Consider the following 20554-nt stretch of genomic DNA (forward strand, 5'->3'; position numbering starts at 1 on the left):
TATATATATATATATATATATATATATATATATATATATAATTAAATCAAGTACTGCATGAGCTCTGACAGAAAGAAAAAAGATGGTGGTAATTTACTCAGGTAAGTACTTATTAACCTTCCGCGTGTCTTTTGCAGCAGTCTGAAATTTACATGTCAAGCACTGCGCTCGGCAATATTATGCAAATGAGCCATTTTCAATAAATGTACCTCTAATGCAATTTGCCAGGGCAGCGAAGCTTCCTTCTGCTACTCTCGCTGCCCCAACTGCTTTGAATCTGTTTGAGGCGGTGCCTTCCAGTGCAGAGACGTGTCTCACAGTTGAGATTTACAATTTTGAATTTCAGTTCTTCTGATATCCCGAACTCCATTGTAATATAATTGGGTTCATTACCTGGATTAGGTATATTTACTGATTCGCTGGTTCTGACTGTTATCCTTGAGAAACGTGTTGCTTTCGGAATGAAAAGATGCAGCATCTCTAGCAACATATGCATCAAAGGAAGCGAGCACTGACACACACACTCCTGGATTTCTGTAGATGTTGCATGCTTTGGAGGAGACCTTCATAGTTAGGTAACTACCAGTACTTAGTAGAACACCATTACATTACATTACAGGCATTTAGCAGATGCTCTTATTCAGAGCGACTTACACAACTTTCTACATTGCATCAATTTATGCAGCTAGATATATACAGAAGTAATGCAGGTTAAGTACTTTGCTCAGGGGTACAATGGCAGTCTCCTACCAGGGAATCTAACCTGTGACCTTTTAGGTTACAAGACCAACTCCTTACCCATTATTTTTTTTCCAGCGGCAGTGCCACACTAAACTTATATTAGGGGTTGTCAATCTTTAGTTATATTATTACTTATTACATTCAAGTTACTTGCTGTCTGGAAATTATTATTATTATTATTAGAGGAAGAAGGAAAAGTGTATAACAGTAAATAAAATATTATGCAGTGCACAGCTGAAATTAATGTCTAAAATTTGAACTACTTGTCATTCACTGACAGAGAAACATGCAAAAGATTAAACTGGCAATTCAATAAAGAGCTGTACTGCCATTTGTCCAATGAAGCCTCCTGCAGCCAATCAGCCGTTCCCCTTAAGAGATTACATTTCTTCTCAATGCAATCAAGTCAGCACATAATTTCAGCACAAACATTATTCTACTCAACTCTCTTTGAAACAGGGTATCCCAAACTTTATTTTTCATGAAGTGTACCACGTATAACGATCACAGTTTGTGTACTTCCTTCATATTTCATGTGCAACACAAAGAAAAAGACAAAATAAGAAAACTTATGATATTTAAAAAAAAAAAAAAAAAAAAATCCCAACCAAACCCTGCAAAGTAACTAAAGACAGAAACATCGTTACCCGGACAAACAAAAGCCCATCTGAGCACTGAGACACATGTCTGTGTGTTTAGCCGGTCTTTCAGAAACAGGGACTGCAGGTACATTGGGACCAGCGTCAGAGACCCGCCATGTTGGGAAGGTCATAATCGCCAATGGCACAATATTATAAGGAGTTAACACTCGTGTGGCTTCAATCAGCTATGAAAAAGGCTAAAGATAATATTGTGTCACAAAAAAAAAAAAAAAGAAGCTGGCTTCAACAACTGCCTGTCCATATTATTAAGGTCTCAGGCTTTGCGTACCAGTAGTGTCGGGTGCTGAAATAATATCAGAACTAAAGTAGGCCCTGTTACTGTTCATATTCCTTTTTTTCTGGATGTCTCCAGGCATATAGTTTTTATTGTATTTCAAAAAGTCCCCCCCCCCCCCCACCCCCCACCCCCATCCCCATCCCATTACGGAGAGAAAAAAGAAACACCCAAATATATGAAACAGGCACCGCTCAGCGCAAAGTACTAAGGAGATTCAAAATAAAATAAAATGTCATAATTCCCACAAAAAGGCAATATTTGTTCATCTTGGATCACAAAAGAGGGTCTGATAATAAATATCTCTTCATTAATAACACCAACCGCCGAGCAGCCGCAGTCAGGCAGCACTGTACACTATTTACAGACTAACTCTTCAGCTACAAAATATCATTTGATTTACATAATTCTCTTATACCGTCAAGTACAACTAACTCCTTCAAGCACAATATGTTCTTATTATTTTTATTGTACAAGTGACCATGCACCCCCGATTCCCGTAAGTACATCCTTCCTGCTAATTTACCCTCTTTTCACAAGAGCATCAGATATTGCCTTTTTTTTTAAAAGCATCAAAATGTGCAAGTAAAAAAAGAGGATTTAACCTCTTTCAAATAAACACAGGTGCAACAAAAAAAAGTTAAAATAGACTTAAAATCCACATCAACACAACATTCAAACTTCAAAACCTCCCTTTTACGAATGGGATACTTACTATTTACAGATGTTTTCATCCATGCACATTGTCTACAAGTACTACGGTAACATTCTCAAATATGGACATAGTGGGCGGGGCTAGGGAGGGATACGGAGAAACGCTGCACCAATGACGTGCAGGAACACCACGGCAACACAAGGCTGAGTAGACACAAGTCCTCGTAACACCATCACTGCGACAGGACACAGAATATATGGCTGTACTTCATACCTTTTGAGTATTTTTTTTTTTTTTCTCTTTTCAGCGTCTTCGTTAAATAGGAACAAGGGTAGAGGCGTAGAAGTCTTTGACCCTTCTTGTCTTTCATTGTCAAAATTGTTAACAGTCAAAGAAGATCGCTGATCGCCCGAGATGAGTCTTTTCTTTCGTAGGAACGAGCGATAACCAGCGATTGAGTTTCCTCAAGAAGCGATTCTCAAGAACAACGTCTGCGTCCAACGTTGCTTCAACGTATTTTTCAGAGCGCTCGACTTGGCCTTCGGAGAGAGGCCTTGCGCTCCCATAACGAGAGAAAAACCAAATAAAATAATTAAATTCAGCAGTTTACAACTACACACCCCTGCAACAGCCTTACTGGCCCTTAAAATTCCCGATCATAGCTTTTCATATTCTAAAATGTTTTTTAAAGAGGAAGAAAAGGTTTAAAGTTTCAGGAAAAGATCACAGATTTCATATAAATACTTGACGAAAGCTTCCATTCAGGGAAAAAAAGCGCATCAAGGATCCATACAGCAGACAGATTAATCATTTTGGTATTAATAAAAACTTTGAAGAGTAAAAACAAAAAAAATTTTAAAGTAAAATCTTAAAAAAGGGGGAAAAGCCTAGCTGACCCAGCATCACTAGGTATTCTCTTACAAATATGACCTTAAGCAAAATGTAGCAAATTGCACAAAAGGTGAAATATTTAGGCCATTATTTTTACACTACTTAATAACTATCCCCAGAAAGTCAGACTAAAATTCTAGAGTGACAAGAAGAAAAAAATATCACTGGATTCCAAAACTGGGTTACCAGCGGAAACAGCCACTCTAAGAATCTGTTTCACCGTTTTACAAATGTAGGATTGCATTTATTCCTAGAACTAAATTGGTTTTAAAAAATCACTAAAGTGTACCTGGTCGGTAATCAAAAAGAGCTTTTGACCAATCAAGTTTGCCGTACCAACCCAGGCAATGGACCTAACCTGTGGCAAACTGGCCCCAATATCTTATATCTACTCCACTACGATACACAAGAGTGGTTTAAAATAAACCATGGTGCTTTTCAGCTTATAAATGGCAGTTTATGTTGTGGTAAACAAAACAGTACAACATCTAAATATAGGTCACCGCAAATACACTGAAACACCAATCTGTGCACAAAGGTTTGAGAGTGCCTAACTAAGGCCAATAAAGGGGCTTCAGGGTTGGTAATGTTTAAATGGGCCAAGAAAATGAAGTGTCTCTCAAGGCAGGTTTCAATCAAGCTCTGGCACCTCTGGCACCCCCTCTGGTTTAGAATGGTAGTGCATCCAACCATGTGATTTCTTTACCAATCCTCTCTATGGCAGGGCAAAGGGGAGTGGCAAGATGAGACAAGATAAAGAGAAAGAGCATAGAGAGAGTGAGAGAAAGGGGGAGAGGGATATAGAGTGGGAGGGGGAGAGAGAGAGAAAGACTGAGAGAGAGAAACCTGGAGAATTTTGTGCATTTTTTCACCTACATACAATTTTAGCAAAGCCTTTACATTCAGAAAATTGTTTGCTTATAGTTTCACACATTTAATTAAAAAGCAACAATGGGCATATTAAAATCCCAGTTCCATTTAGCTATCTTTGGGTATTTTTCCCCAATTCTCCACAGAAAAAACAAATACATGGCCTCCATCTCGTACATGGGTCAAAAAAAACATACACCTGTCCTGTGGCTTTATAATATTTCATATCCTTCACAACCAAAAAATAAAATAATAAAAATGTAATACAGTAATATTCCATACGTAGCAACCATCCAATACAAGACAACTCATGTGTCCAATTTCAAAGAACTTCTGACTTCTTTGTTATAAAAAACAATTAAATTCAACATACAGCTTTAATTTGAGAGCTTCTCATATTCCTTTCACTGCACATGGGACTCTCTTACTAAAACACCCATTTTTAGTTGCACCAACAGGCCAAGAAGCTTTGTGTGAACATTTCTGATCTGACATCAGCACATCTAATGTAACACCATTTAGTTACGAAGAAACCTTATGAAATTACAGGTCTAACAAGATATTAGCAGCAATTTCAACTGTACACATTTTCGTCCATTGAAAGCGCAACCACCCATAGCCCAAAACTTGCTGTGCCACATCACTCGTTGATATAGAACTTAACATCTATTGATCGTTCCACTGCGTATAATTGCAGTAGTGGAATCAAAGAACTGATGCGGCATAAATATCATTTTCTTTAAAAAAAAAAAATAAAAAAAAATCAAATATCTACACGGTTAGAAGATCAGTCCAGTGGTTAAGTCTTTCGTGAACAAACAGCAACTTAGCAACTCAAAAATAAAAATTGGAAAATATAAAACGCTATTTTGAGGCTTCAGAGAATCCCAGACATTACTGCACACTGCTTGTAAATGTCCATTTAATATGCCACCCATAATGCTTCACTCTGAACACAGTTGGCAGAGTGCTTCCTCTTAACTCCAATATTCCATCCATTCTTAAAAAACAAAAAAAACAAAAAAAAAAAAACAAGATGGGACACAGGGATGGGAGGGGGATGGGGTTGGCTTGATGTTGAGCAGGGATTGATGGGAAGAAATTTAAATCTACAAAACGTGACTTCAAAACATTTAATTGCTGAGGCTTCCCTTTTCCCTTCCTTTTTTTCCTCTCAGATTTACCGTTATTAATATTATTACTATTATCATTTACGCATTATTTGTTTTCAACATCACCGCAATTATTATTTTTGTCGTCATCATCATCATCTCGTTTTCGGCGCCCCCTGGTGTTCGTCGTCCGCCTCCTCGTTTTTCTGACGCCTCCCGCTGTTCGCTCAGAAGCCCTTGATGTGGCAGTAAGCCTCCAGGGAGGAGAAGAGAATGTACATCAGCCACAGGCTGACGAAGAGCGCGGTGGTCAGGATCTTGGGAGTCCGAGGCCCCCCCAGCTCCCCGCCGATTTCGGGGCGCCGGCGGTACATGAGCACCCCGACGCAGATGAAGGCGAAGATGGTGAAGAGGGTGACGGAGAAGGCCAGCGTGCCGGGGTCCACCCGGAAGGGCCTGCCGTGGTACTGGTGGTAGATGGCGGCGATGGACCAGGCCACGCCGATGCCCAGGAACACGTTGACCGCGTTGCTGCCCGTCACGTTGCCGATGGAGGCGTCGGCGTACTGGTCCTGGATGGCCGCCACCTTGCTGGCGAATGTGTCTGAAACGAACGGGAGAAAATGACACAGGGGGAGGGACCGGGTAACAGTCAACATTTTTAAAAACTGCGTAGAAGTGCCCTGGTAGAGGAAGTCCATGGGGTAATGTGGAAACTCCTCTGGCATGGTCAGGAGATGCGACGTGATGGTGGTGAACGTGCCGAAAACAAGGAACCTGGAAATAGAGGCTTTACACTGTGCAGAACCTTTATTAATGATAATTTGCTATGAACTGTGGAAAATCCACTGGTATGGTCAGCCAGAGCAGTAGCTTTCAGTGATGCCATCCTGTGCTTTGCAAATGTTGGGAGAAAAAAACGTTTTCACTTGAATGAGTGACATCTTACAAGCAACTGAACAGCTGAATAGAGCAGAGGATATGACTGCTTATAGCTGTGATTTAAAAAGTGATTGCACAGGGTCTGACAGTCACTCTATTCACCATATCAGTTTATAAACATTTGCAATGTTTTGCAATGTTTTGGTCCTTTAAGCCATCAGTCAGCAGGTGAAAAAAGATACATTTCTATTCAAATAAAGATTCTTTCATTTACTGAATGCACAGAAAAATATGTACAAAAAATTAATTATCCTTATGTTTGCTTATGCAATAAAAAATGAGGAATTATGAGGTTTAATCTTGATAGAACACAGACAGGGTCAAGGTCAACAAACAATCTGTGTAATTTGTCGTTTCTGCAAGCATTTTCACAGACAGTTTATTTCCCATTACACCATTAGGCCTGCTATCCATCAGTGTTAGCGGTGTGGTCATTATCTCAATGAGAAATCCATCACGTATTATCCCAACAAATACAAAGCATTCCACCACAAAGGTGGCAGAGTGATGACATCACAAAGGTGGCAGAGCGATGACGTCACTAAGGTGGCAAAGGGATGATGTCACAGCGGTGGCAGAGCAATGTCGTCATTAAAGCTCAACGGGCAGAGGCACTTTCCACTTGTATTTCTGTTGGTTCATTGCACTATACTGAATTAGGTCATTTATCAGCAGTATAACTATGACTGAAAATTATGTTCATTAGGCAAACAATGGCAATCAAGCACAACACGTAAATTATACTGCGGCCAATTATATACTTTAGCCGGATTGCAACACATTAAACAACCACCAGCCCAGCAGAGCAAACATTCCCACCCCATGACACTCCCACAAAGCATTTAGAAACAAAAACTGGGGAGAAGGGTTGAAAATCAGTCTTGGACACAAATCTTAAATGCAGCAGACCGGTGTCTTCTTTTAACTTGTAACAGTGTTAAATTGCATTGTGCCAAAGGAATGAATGAATGAATTAACAAATGACTCCTGCATAGTATGCCATTAAATAAAAATGTTTTCCCAGAAACTGACCAAAACCAGCTGAAACCGTGGAGCCCCAGGCCTGGAGTTGGAGATGCCTGATGTATATTGAAGGGGGAGAGGTCTGTAGTAACTGTGAGGTTCAGACTGGGTCATTTTCCTCCGAGCTCTAAATATTGTATGGCAGCACTGCACACATTAAAGTGCAATACAGTACAAGCCTTTGGGCCCCTAATCCCCCTCCACAAATGCTTTCTTACTCAGGTGATCTGTGTGCGTGTGTGCATGCCTGTGTGTATGCGTTGGAAGTAGAACTGGACCGAGCGTCAAAAAATCGTTACTTCCGCTGGCGCACGCTAGGAGGGAAATCCTGGGCCCCTGCCTCCAACACGTTAGCGCCTGGCGACACACAGTAGCCACGCCAGATTTTGGGTTGATGCAGATTAACCATCCCCCACCTCCTAACTTTCGCTCTGCTCCAGTGACTCTCTCCGCTCAGTACGTGCGCCTCGCGTCGCCAAGGCGATTGAGACCGCCACTGTTTGCGTGCGGTTACCAACAAGCGAACGCCCTAGGAACCGTCCTCCGGAGCAGCGAAAGCCATTCCTAATGCCCATTAGCCCTGGCTCGGGAGCAGGCTACCTGCTAAATCGACCGTCGGCATAATTAACAGACTCGGTAATGACAGAGAACACAATCTCCAGCGAGAGACGCCTTGGGTAACAAACGATGTTTAACGAGCCGAAACGAGCAGTTAAAACCACAGCACAGCCCTGCGAGATCTGGGCACATAACAATCGTTTCTCTTCCAATTATTTCACAAGCCATTAAAAAAACATTAGACAAACAGGGGTGGGGGTGGGGGGATGGGTGGGTCACGTAACCGAAATAAAAAATGTATGAAAAAGGAGTCATTCTGACAGAGCTGTGCCAGCTGAGTTATCGTGACATTACACGTTTGAAAGAGGTACATCTAGGAAGTTCTCATTGGGATTGTTCAGAAGAGATGGAAAATATTCCAATCTTTGCAACCCAGCACAAAAGCGCTGTTACTATGACTGCTGATAAGGCCACCGCGTCCAGTGTGACACCGATTCTTAAATATGTCACTCATAACTTATTTACATCTCTATCAGACCCGCCACACAGAAGCAGACACACCTCAAAGATTATTATGGAACGTGGCAAACTGAACATAGAATTCAAGGCAAAACATTTTGAAAAAAAAAAAACCTGTTTTAAACCTGAATTCCATCCCCGAAGTCCTTCCTTTTTAGGCTGTGTTTTGTCAGCAGGCCTTACCACTTGTTTTTCAAATCTCATCTTTATGGAGTGACTGTCCACAAAATAATTTTACATGTGGCTTGATCGGATTTGTGCCCGATCGGATTTGTGCTCAAGCAATATGTTTATTATTTCTGTCATAAAATAAAGTGAAGTTGTCACATGGGGAATGTGGATAAAAAAGCACTTGAAAGGACAAACACAATTTGACCAGTCAGGCACAAGGCACTATCCCACGTGTCAGAGTTAGGGCCTGCATGCAAATGTGATCCATACTGGAACTGGGAAAAAATCCAATTCAATGAGGTCATTTGCTGTTTTTCAGGAAAAGATCAGACACACATCGGATATGTGAGAAGAAGGATTTGCGCTTCGCACGGTCGGTATTATCAAAGTCTGAGCTTCTGTCTGATTGCTTTTCGGCAAATGGGAAAGGGCAGCCTGACAGTTTTCTTGGTGTTATTTCACCCGGATACACTCTGTGTGCGCGAGCGTGCCCGTTGGGCACCGTTAATTAACCTTACAGTCCCCCAACGAGGTCTGCAAATAGAACGTGTCGTTTGCCGTCATTATTGGGTTTATTTTTACAACAAACATTTACTCTTTTTTACTTTCCTTTTTTTTTTAGATGGAGAAACGCGGAGATCCTGCGGAGATTTAGCACCACGGGCGACCACATCTCACAATGGCTGTGCGGAAACTATAAAGCCGATAGCGTATCCTGAAATGCTCTCTTCAATTCTTTTCACGGGTGTTTCATTTAATTAATGGCGCGCACCTCTATATTAAACGAGTTTAATTTGAGTTTTGGTGATGCAGCGGAATTGATCTCATTTGCCATAATGACTACAACGCAGGAGCCGCTTATATCGATCACTGAGTCGAGCAAATTTGCTTTCTCATGCTGGAGAAAACTGGTTGTCATGCTTTTTTTGGTTTACCAGCGTGAACACACACCTCCAATCAAAACACGCAATTAGGAATTAGATTAAACTCGAACTTAATTAGAACTGCAAATCAACAAACTTGTTACTCTGGGAGCAGCCTAACATCCATGACTTTCATGATTGAAGTTTCAAGGACAAGATAACGGGTATCAAATATAAATTTATTCCGCTTGTGGCTTACTTCTTTAATAGAAAACATTAGCGCAAACAACATTCTCCACAATGCAGTTTTTTCTCCCTTTTCCAGTTTTAAGTTTATTTTAATAGACTTTCAGCATTTTTGCCACTGATATGTTCCTTTAATATTGTTTTTTTAAATTATAATTGGCTTAGTTCTCATTCCTGTTTATCACCATTTCTATGTACTGTATGCATATAGACTCTGCTGCGTACAAATATTTTTATTTTACTGTTTACTGCACTATCTCACTGTTTTAAATATCAAATGTAAAGTGCTTTTCACACCAAGAAGAATGCAAAGAAAATAATATTATTATAGTGTGGTGATGCTTCTTATTGTTATTAGTATTGTAAATACTAATATGCCTACAAAAACAGCAAGCACTACAACAAATAATAATAACAACAACAACAACAACAACACTAACACTAATAATAATAATAAAGCGGTATTTTTATGAGGTGATGGTGGTATTACAGGTATTATGGTGCGATGGCGATGGTGATTATGATTATGATTATTATTATTGTGATGATCATCATTATTATTTTCGGGAGCCGTACCCGGCACGGAGGTCCCGAGGGCGACGAACACCACGGCGGTGACGGAGTCCTTGAGGCCGATGGTGCAGCCGAAGTGGGACGCCAGGTCGCCGATGAAGGCGGTGAGCAGGCCGATCATGCTGATGGACACCACGAAGCAGGCCCAGCCGTTCCAGTAGTCGGTGGGCGGCACGAAGGCGAACAGCACCTTCCAGAACACCGTCAGGAAGTGCATGACGTAGTCGAAGCACGACGGCAGCTTCTCCTCGCCGCAGTCGTCGTCGTCGTCGTCCTCCCCTGCGGGGGGGAAAAAACCGGAGCGGAATGAAGAGAGGATAAAGCCGGCCGTTAAGAATTCGGGAAACGACGGCAGACATGGTTCAGATCGGAGAGGGGAGGAGAGGAGAGGAGAAGAACGGGAAAAATATCAACCATGTAGAAAATGAGCTGTTAGCAGAAAGACCTACGGCATGAGCTCAGAGAACAAACCTACAGAAATACAAACGCACAGCAGAAACACCCGCCGGGCTTTCTGGCGCATTCCACTCCCACTATGCCGGTGACTTGGTACAAAAAAAAAAAAAAAAAAAGTTATATTTAAAAAAAAAATGTTTTATATTTTGAAATATTTCCCCAAATCTACGCATACTCATTGCTTATCAGGTCTGGCCACGGACCCCCCTACAGCACCTTCAAGGAGTATTCCAGCATTCAGCATGGCTTCTGATCTCAGCAGACAATAAGCATATGCACAACAAAAAAACTTTCAAACAATCACAGTGATTTTCTACATGATTCAGATGCACCGTTGTTTGACTGGCACTGGGTTTACTGCAGGTGTACACAGTGGGAGAATTTCACCTGGAATGGCCTGCTTTCCAGGCAATAATTACAGCCGGCGTTGTCGTACTGCCAGGAGCACTGTGGGATTTGTCCCATTTTATTTCATACGGCTGCTTCCTTTCAAAGGAAAAAAACAGAAGAAAAGAAGCTTTTGTGAGCAGCCAAGCAGACTTCTCAGATGAATAAAACTTCCCCTCGCGCCCATTTGGGCAAATTTACACAAATTTACAAATTGATTGTTGAAAGAAAGACGAACCGACTGCTGTTAAAACTCGGTCACAACAGCAGGCCTTCAAAGAGGGGTATCGGACGAACGCGCCCGAGTCCCCCGGCTCCCCCAGAAGCCCGACTGAATGAGCCGTCCCGTAAATCAAACAAACAAAAACACGCAGCTGTGCCGAACGGCTATTTTCTGAGCAAGACGATGCTCAGGAAGCCGCCGCAGCAAAGCGCTCCATTACCGGCTGCCAGAGCCGCCTCGTGATGCCTCGTTTGGGCCTCGCGCCGAAGAGCCACGTCCATTATCCCGCTCAAAAGAACCGCTTTCCTGCAGGCACAGTCTCGGCCACCCCGCGGACTTTCTCAGGGGCCTTGTTCAGCGTAATACGTCCGCGCTGCGCTAACCCCGACCTGCCCTCTACCCATTAGCGTTAAGGGCCAACGCTGCGGGATTAACCCTTTGACGGATCGCCGTTCCGTTTCTAAAAATGGTTGGGGTCGCGTAGAGGTCAGATATAGAGGTCCCCCCAAATCAGACGTGGACCAATCTCAGTCTCGTGTGCCTGGGCGAAAAATCTCATGCATTTCAGCCCCTCCCCCCAAAACCCACGACTGTAGTACATTTACTGAGCATAAAGCTGTAATGAATCATTTACAGAACTGTGGCAAAGAAAATAGCGAAAGACCGAGTTCATTAAGCAGTGGCTGCAGCAAAAATCTGGGCACGCACAACCCTGCAGGATATGAGGCGGAAAACCCTAATGTAGGCTCATTACAAAGCAAGATGGATGCACTGAATAATAATAATAATAATAATAATAATAATAATATGTCCATGTCAGCTTAAATTAGTGAAATCTCAAAGGTGCGGATTGGCAGAGGCAGCAGGTGACGGCCTTGCGGCGCAGATGATTCATCACCCCCAGGGGGCAGCAGAGTTCAGTCACGACGACTGCACTTGGGACATAAAACCAGCCACTTCTGGAGAGGGGAGAATAACAACACAGGTCCCGGCCCATCTCTGATCACCACTTACATTTCAGCCTCCACGCAGAACTTTCAGTGTAAAATCAACTCTAGTAGAGCACTTTTAACTCAGACAGAATACACACTGTCCCTGTTGGGCTCATACTAACAGTTAGTGGTGATTTAACACTAGGATTTATGGCACAGCACATTTTTATAGGCTTCCTCATGGGTAAAACCTTAATCACAAATAGTTTTGATGATGGTGAGAGACATCTTTCTGTACAAGACAACAAAGGGCCAGAGCAGGAGGGGGCTGGGTTATGGGGATCTAAGCCAATACCCCAACATCGGTGCCTGAAACTACAGAGCTGCAGTAAGCCTGATTAAATACACAAGCCTGCAGTAAGCCTGACTACAGACACAAGCCTGCATTAGTCCTGATTACATACAAGCATGCATTAGTCCTGACACAAGCCTGCAGTAAGCCTGACTACAGACACATGCCTGCAGTAAGCCTGATTAAAGACACAAGCCTGCATTAGTCCTGATTACAGACACAAGCCTGCATTAGTCCTGATTACAGACACAAGCCTGCATTAGTCCTGATTACAGACACAAGCCTGCATTAGTCCTGATTACAGACAAGCATGCATTAGTCCTAACACAAGCCTGCATTAGTCCTGATTACAGACACAAGCCTGCATTAGTCCTGATTACAGACACAAGCATGCATTAGTCCTGACTACAGACACAAGCCTGCATTATACCTGATTACAGACACAAGCATGCATTAATCCTGACTACAGACACAAACCTGCATTATACCTGATTACAGACACAAGCCTACACTAGTCCTGACTACAGACACAAACCTGCATTAGACCCAATTACAGACACAAGCCTACACTAGTCCTGACCACAGACACAAACCTGCATTAGACCCGATTACAGACACAAGCCTACACTAGTCCTGACCACAGAAGCATGGATTGCCAATGCACCACTAATGTTGCTGCTCTGCACCAAAACAAAGAACCCTGACTATTCAAATTGAAACAGAGAAAGAAACCATGTGAAACAGAGAGAAAGACAGTGAGAGCAAGACAGAGAGAGCATAACAACAATGTTTTTTCCTGAAATATTTTGACATTTAAATGACATTTGTGTGATTAAAAAGCTGGTTAGCCAAAAGCAACCGCCTACCCAATAGACCTCTCAGCCATCGTAGCTGCCTACGTCGCTGAGCTTTCCCATCAGCGCACAAAAGAGGCGAAGCTTATACTGAATGTGCAGCGGCTGAGTAGATTCTGCTCTTCAGACTGACCCCGGCTGAGGTGGACCATTGCCGTGGTTACCGCGACACCTACTCTAACACTCCTCCACAATCAATTCCGGACCAGTGCCTGCTCTGCGCCACTCGATGGTAATTTAACTCCGACGCCTCGTCTCCTGTGCCCGATGAAGGCTTCAAGCTTTCACACCCCATCATGAAATGAACACTGACTTTAAAAAGACCAGGGAAGAGGTTCTTAGCTCTTATAGTACTTAACATCAAAGAGGAACATCAAAGAACAGAGGAATCTGATCCATCTTCACACTGCTTGAGTTCAAAACGTCCAAATTTCTCGCCCTCCCCTTAAATGGATGAGCAGCAGGTCACATGATGCCTTCCTGGGGTGCAGACTTGTGTCACATGTTATGCTTGTTAAGAAGACACCTCAAAGCCAAGCTCTGCAGCATTTAAATGAACAACACCATGGCCCAGGTAGCTACCACTTGAACCATTACATTTAGCAGATGCTATCATTCAGAGATGCTTATGCAGCTTCCATTTTTTAAAACATAAGATCCATTTACGGAGCAGGTTATTTTAACTGAGCAATTCAGGCTAAGTACCTCTGCTCAAGGACACTTTGGGAAGGACAGTGGGAATCATGCCAGCAGATTCTGATTTATACTATACACCGAGCTGTCATCCAAACACATCGGTGAGCGTTTGCTTGAAGAAGCCCCTGTTACAAAAGGCATGGCTATGAACGTAAAACCCAGGGCTTGACATTTATTTAGTGAACACTGCCTGAGTGAGAGAGACACACACATATTTACACACACTATTACAAGTAAGAAGCACACAGTTGAGGTGGGATTTGAACCCTTGCCTCTCACTCGCCCAAAGGTTCCTAAGACTAAGGCTAAAACCACACACACCTGGCACCTGGCATCGCTCTCGCCTCCCACAACTGCCCCTAGCTAAGGGCAACGGCGTTATTTTGAACCTGAGGGCTGTGACACTAGAGAGTGTTGCCACGGTAACCTGCTACAAGGCCTCAGCTTTACTGCACCTCCCTGTGCTAACTAGCGAACTAGCCGAGCTACGCCCGCTACACTCCCAGGTTAATCTTTCTGTACGCTGAGAGAACAGAGGGCCTCTGTGGAGTTAATCCTTACTTCTGTGCTTAAGCAGATGCCTAGCGTACGCCCCCAGTCCTGGGAGCCCACACAGTCCGCCTCTTTTCACACGTCATCCACCAAAAACGGGCAAATATTTGCAGAAGCGATTCGGAATGAACACCCCGCATAAAAACGGCAGCCTTTTCATTCATTTTGAGTATGAAACGTTGGCTTAGGTACTCTAAAAGCTGTCAAAAAGCTGCAAAGCTCTTTTTGCATTTGTGCGCCTCTGCATGGTGACTTCCGCTTTCCAGCAGAACAGCTTCGCTTCAGGACGGAATTGTAATGGCGGCATCTTCTACTGAAACCATTTGTATACCATCTGGTGCAAACAAACAAACAAACAAACAAACTAATAAAAACAGGTATTTGATGCTAGGGGCTAACTGAGGGCGGTTTTTTATTGGTTGTAGGGAAAGACAGCAACGCTCTGCTGGGATCGAGCTGCAGTCAGAGAGCTTCCCCCTCAGCTGTCAGCCAGAATGCATTCGGTTCACTAAACAAGCTCAGAAAACGCCTAACCAGCCAGAAATCAACAAACAAACAAACAAACAAACACAAGCAATGAACAACAAAGGCTAGACCGTTGTACTGCACATTTTACCACTAAATACAAAATCACTTAAAGCCTTGTGTAAGTGAATTTAAAAAAACAAACATCAACAACCATCTCCATGCATTTTCAGTCATAATCATTGTTTTTTTTTCCCTTGGTTTATTATGTTATGTTCATGAGTAAAGACCCTGTGGATGTATTGAGATTGTACATACTTTGTACTGGCAAACATTTCTTCATATGTGAGTTTAAGCCTTCTGGTCATGACACCACGGCTGATAAGGTTGGATAGATTCTTCCCCCAGGAGAGCTTCCACCCAGTTGCCCAAAGCAACACTTCAGTGGTGTTCAGAACTTGACTTTGAGATAAGCTAAATTCTCAGGGGTAACATCCTTGGGAAAACACCAAAGATGACCTTGGATGAGCACGGCACCCGAACACATTGAAAATCTATGAGCGATGCGCATATGTGTTTGCCCAAGATAACGGCATATGGTCCAAGTCTAAAGAGTTGAGATCTGAGGGATCTGATTGTGACTACCTGTCAATTAAAGACCACCTGACCGCTACCTTTAAATTCACAACTGAAGCAGAGGATTTTCACCCTGAATGGAATCTCACAGTTTGTGAGAGGAATGTAAACATTAAATACCATTTAAAATGTCTACCAGGGTATAAATAATGAAGTGAGGACATTTTTTGGGCACTTATTTGTTTTGAAGAACACTAACTGACAAAGAAGCATCCTCTTAGGCTCTGAAGTGTGTCCAAAATGTCAGATGCCCTTTGGAAGCAAAGGCGCTTATCTAAATGGAAAGAAAAATGTAGACTGCAATGTGCTCTTTGTACAGTGACCTTGCGTGCTACAGAAAGGTACTAACAAATAAAATGTATTATTGGAATACTACAGGCCTAGTGCACTTTAAAATGCTATTCTACATTAAAGGCTTTTAACATTTTCTGAAGAATGAGCACCTTGAATCTGAGGCACATTCTTTACTGGCTTGGCCTTTCAACAATGTCACACAAAGCAATGTGGTGTTTTTCAGAAGACCGAATTCACTTCTTGTACTTCTGAATTTCGCTGTCCCGCTTTCTTGGTTTGTTTGGGACTGATGGTAGACAGTTTTTTTTTTTTAAATAAATAAAAAATGTCAAAAAACTATTCAAGTAAAATAATTTGACTAAAATATATTCTCTTCCTAAATACAAACAATTTATTTATATGCTACTACCCGCCATTTTCAGACACGTACTTAAAAACACCAAGCAAGGACACGGCAGCATTTTGTGTAAAATACGTTCTGGACAGAGAAAATGATAACATCCATCTCCCTGTATGCACAGGTTTTATTCATCATTATGACATTACAAAACAAACGGCACATAATTACAACACTAACGAGAGGATGTACTCATTACCGCAAACATGTAAACTCTCCAGGCTGCCTGGATTTCTGCTTAGAAGACCCATTAAGGTGGTGACAGTTTAATCACCAGATTAAAAAAAAAAAAAAAAAGTTTTACAGCTCTTTGTTTTAATGATCCATTCGCATCAGGTGAAACTGCCCCGTTAGGAAGCGGTGCTTCTCTCCACAACTTTCAATTACAGTCGAACCGAAAACCGAGAAATAAAAAAGGAGATAAAAACGGAACTGAGCGGAGATGTTCGGTGCCCTCCCAGCTGAAACTGTCGCTAATGACGGTAGCACGGAGCGGCGGGACGTCGCTTTCCCGAAACGAGCAGAACCGCTCAGTCGTTTAGCAAATCCGCGAACTCCGTTCACATATTTTCTGGGCTCGTTTTGGCTGATGCACCTACCGGAGGGCAGGCATTTCTAACATTTCCATCGCTGGGAGCTGGGTATCGAGGCAAGAATCAATACCCGCAGCGCATATCCACTTTCTAATGCACTAAATAATGCATCCTCAAGGAGGAGGGTATCGAAAACAGCTTTGTTTTCAGCAAGTGTGCCCCTGCCATGCCAGTAAATGTGATTCCGCAAGATTTCTTGCCGCTAATAAACTCTGAATAACAAACGCGTAAACGCATTACTTTCTCATTACTTGTGCAACATACTTCTTTACACTGGTGATGGCTTCGACTTGAGTGGTAACAAAGGGTTTGAAAAAAAGAACCAAAACACAATGAATGTGACACTGATAATGAAAAGTCGCACCGAAAAAGCTGTTAAGACTCAAACCGCCACAGATATAACTGGCAGGGACCGAGATTCAATCTTGGCACGACGCCCTTAGCCCAAAAACCCCTTCAGACCGTCATTTCCCGAACAGCATTTATGTCATTTAAAACCACTTAAACAACACTCAAGCAACGCGAAGTTGCACTTAAGCTAATTTCAGGTTGATCTGAAGCCTAGCCTCTGGGCTTCCCTTAATTCAAAATGCAGTCGGCCACGGTCCTTATCTATGGAAGGAGGCAAATAAGACTCATGCAGGGTTTTTGGCATGCAGTCTAGGAGTACTCCCCTTCCATCCCGTACCCCAGTCCTCCCTGAACCGGGCAATGGCGCAGTTCTGGAAGAATGGATCCTACTTGAGAAGTAAAATGTCAGAATAAACGTGTTGTCGTAAACGTATGTCTACGCATGTGTGCTTGTAGGGTAATGTAGTCATTTCTGCAGGAGTTTTGAAGATGGCGTCCTTTACAGACTAGCCTTTGAGCGGTGGCGGTGGAGTCAGATGTACTCTACCCCTGCCTGCACCCGCAGCATCCTGCAGGCTTCACCGTAAAATATTCAGCGTCATAAAAAGGATGAAATATTTATTGCGACGGCCTGTAGGACAGCTCATTCGGTTAAGTGCGGTGCATGGATGAGCTCCACGGTCTCGGATCAAATCTAGACCACACCAGTGTTGGCTGTAGGGTGATTGTGTCAGGTAGGACACCGCAGGGCTCAGTCTGTTAGGGGCCCACGTTTCATTGCTCTGCAGCGCCCCCCTGCAGGAATATTGGGCACCCATGGACTGCACCCAAAAGCTGCAAAAAGGAGATTTCTTCCTCCACCTCCACTTCAAGCGAGCTTAGCTGTAGGCCGCAGTATGAAGAAAAAGCAGCGGGTGACACCACGTCACCACGTTTTTCCAGTGTTTTTCAGTGGCTGGCTAAAAGCTGGGAGCCGAATTACAGTCACCACACAGTACCCTCACCTTCGAGGCTCTTCACAACCTGACAAGGTGTTAAAGCCGCACGCAGTCCCACCGCTGACAACACGCTAACAGGGTGAAACAGCGTCACTGAAAATAGCTCACAAACCGCCCCATTTACTTGCCTTTACGCAGCACATCTGACAAAACACGCATATCCCAAAGTTCATTTAAAAAGATCTTTTTTTTTCCCCCAGAGGGCTTCTAATTAATTCAATGCTCCAATTAGCAGCAGACGTAAATGGATGATTGTGAGGTGGGCCAGGTTGTTATTTTTCCTGAGAAAGAGCTGCCATCTCAGTGCATTCTCTCCTGTCTGAGAGGGTATGGCGATGGCAATGGTAAAATGCAAATGGAGTCCTCGTTTCCACTTTAACTCCAGTGTGGTTATTATTAGCCCTCACAGTCCCAAACAGAAGGAAACAGACGTAAGCTCCCTGTGTGTTTGTAGTTTCTTACTCAGTCCATCCATTTTACATTTTGACAAAAGACAATGAATGCTGCATCGTGTCTGGACATAGGGCGACATTGCTGTTAATTGACACCAGTGTTAAGTTAATTAGGGGGTCTTGATGTGGAGGCTGAAAATAGCTGACCCTTAAATTGGCTTTCATGAGCGTGCTTGTGGGGAAAGAACTACACAGCAATTCACCTGGGACCATTTTCCACATGCTGCCTGCCTGTGTGTGTGTGTGTGTGTGGTGTGTGCAAGTGTACCAGTGTGCAATGTAATTTAACTGATTGACAGCAAATAAATAAATAAATAAATAAATATAATTGGCTTATCTTTCCAAAGCAGAAAAATCTGGCTCACTCATGCTCACCAAGTACAGTAACCAAGACAGTAGGGAATGTTTTTGAAGTATATGGTTTCAGTGGTAAGCAACAGTAAGCGCATTGTTCGTTTCTCAAGCAAATTAAAATGCAATTACTCCCAGCAGTTCGATTGGAGAAGCACCGGCGAGATTTATCTGCCCCCTCCCTCCTTTACTCAAGGTCCCCAGGGTAAATTCTCCCATCTGCGCTCAGGAATTTACTGTCCCGTCTTCCCATGATCCCTTTGCTATTCCACGCAACGACAACAGCGGCACAATAAAAAAAACCGGTGAAATGTGGAACTCGGAGGAGAGCCAAACTGCCGCTACGCCTTCAGGGCCGACTCAGGATCAAAGACAACCCCGGGAACCAGGAGGGGAGGCCGAGACGGAGAGGAACAAGTACTGAACCGACAGTAATTACATCACAGAGCACAGAACCGCGCGGGGCAATAACGCGACTGTCATTTTTCAGCGGCAATTATAAAAGGAACGCAACCGTTTTGGTTTTCTTTTTTTTCCGGCCAGGTGTCCCTAGGAGCTGCTGTCATTCGAAAAATTACGTTTAAATGCGAAGATGAATAACAGGAACAAACAAACCTTATTCAGGATGATATATAAGGCATCACATCTAACATCTCCAATCATTCATTAAATGCAACAGGCTTTTTCATGGTTGTATATAACACAAAGGAAGTGAGTTTATGACGCTTCTCATTAATCTCTCTGTACTTACGCACATTACTAATGTAACACATTTATGGCTCGTTATTAGGAAGAAGACACTTGTTAGGTCTTTGATTGGTTGCTTGGGTCTCTGAAAACTTGTTTATGTTTTCAAAACTTCAAACTTAATATACTGGTTATGGTGCATAAATTCAATTAGCTTTCAAGATTTCAAGTCGGAGCTGCATTCATTTTACAGTGGAGCATTTGTGTTAAGATGGGAGGGGGGGGGGGTGTTTGTTTTGCAGTTCATGATTCATAAACCTGAGTCATAAACCCTGTCTTCTTTAAAAGTGCTGTCCTGTTTTTTGGAGGCTGTTTGTGTTTATTAGGCTGTTGTTCTGTGCCTCATGGCCATCCAGGAGTTGGGCTTTAATGTCTTTAAAGAGATCAGGGAATAGCTGTAACATTTTTCATCCAAAATTAGCTCAGTTTTAGTTGTATCTTTATAATTATTCTTTTATTTATTAATGAGGGTGAGACCCCATGTAGGCCCTTCTGGGTTTCTAGCCCCATCCTGCACTGTCTAGGTTCATATTTATTTTTTTTTGTTGTTATTTTCTTTGCACTTAATTTTTCATTTTTCCGTGTATACGACTGGTTGAGCTCGAGAACATATAGTGCAGAACTCCATTATAAGAACGCAATAGACAGCAGTGAGCGGACGGGAGGGCAGTAAAAGTGTACAGCACATAAAACATGAATTACAGCCTTTAACATTGCC

General features: G+C 42.8%; 1 protein-coding gene across 9 annotated transcripts in view; it reads right to left on the bottom strand.

Annotated features, from left to right (window-relative positions):
- Positions 1-1188: 1188 nt before the first annotated feature.
- Positions 1189-20554, bottom strand: part of LOC135245094 (sodium/calcium exchanger 1-like) — a 144479-nt gene continuing 125113 nt past the window's right edge. For all 9 annotated transcript variants that reach the window (XM_064317928.1, XM_064317984.1, XM_064317966.1 and 6 more), the window contains 2 exons: positions 10104-10379; positions 1189-5809 (listed from right to left, as the gene is read on the bottom strand). In XM_064317928.1, the coding sequence (XP_064173998.1) occupies positions 5433-5809; positions 10104-10379 (653 nt within the window). In that variant the 3' untranslated portion in view covers positions 1189-5432. The remainder of the gene's footprint in view (positions 5810-10103; positions 10380-20554) is intronic.

Source organism: Anguilla rostrata, chromosome 2 (genome assembly GCF_018555375.3).
Source record: "Anguilla rostrata isolate EN2019 chromosome 2, ASM1855537v3, whole genome shotgun sequence".
Taxonomy (NCBI): Eukaryota; Metazoa; Chordata; class Actinopteri; order Anguilliformes; family Anguillidae; genus Anguilla; species Anguilla rostrata.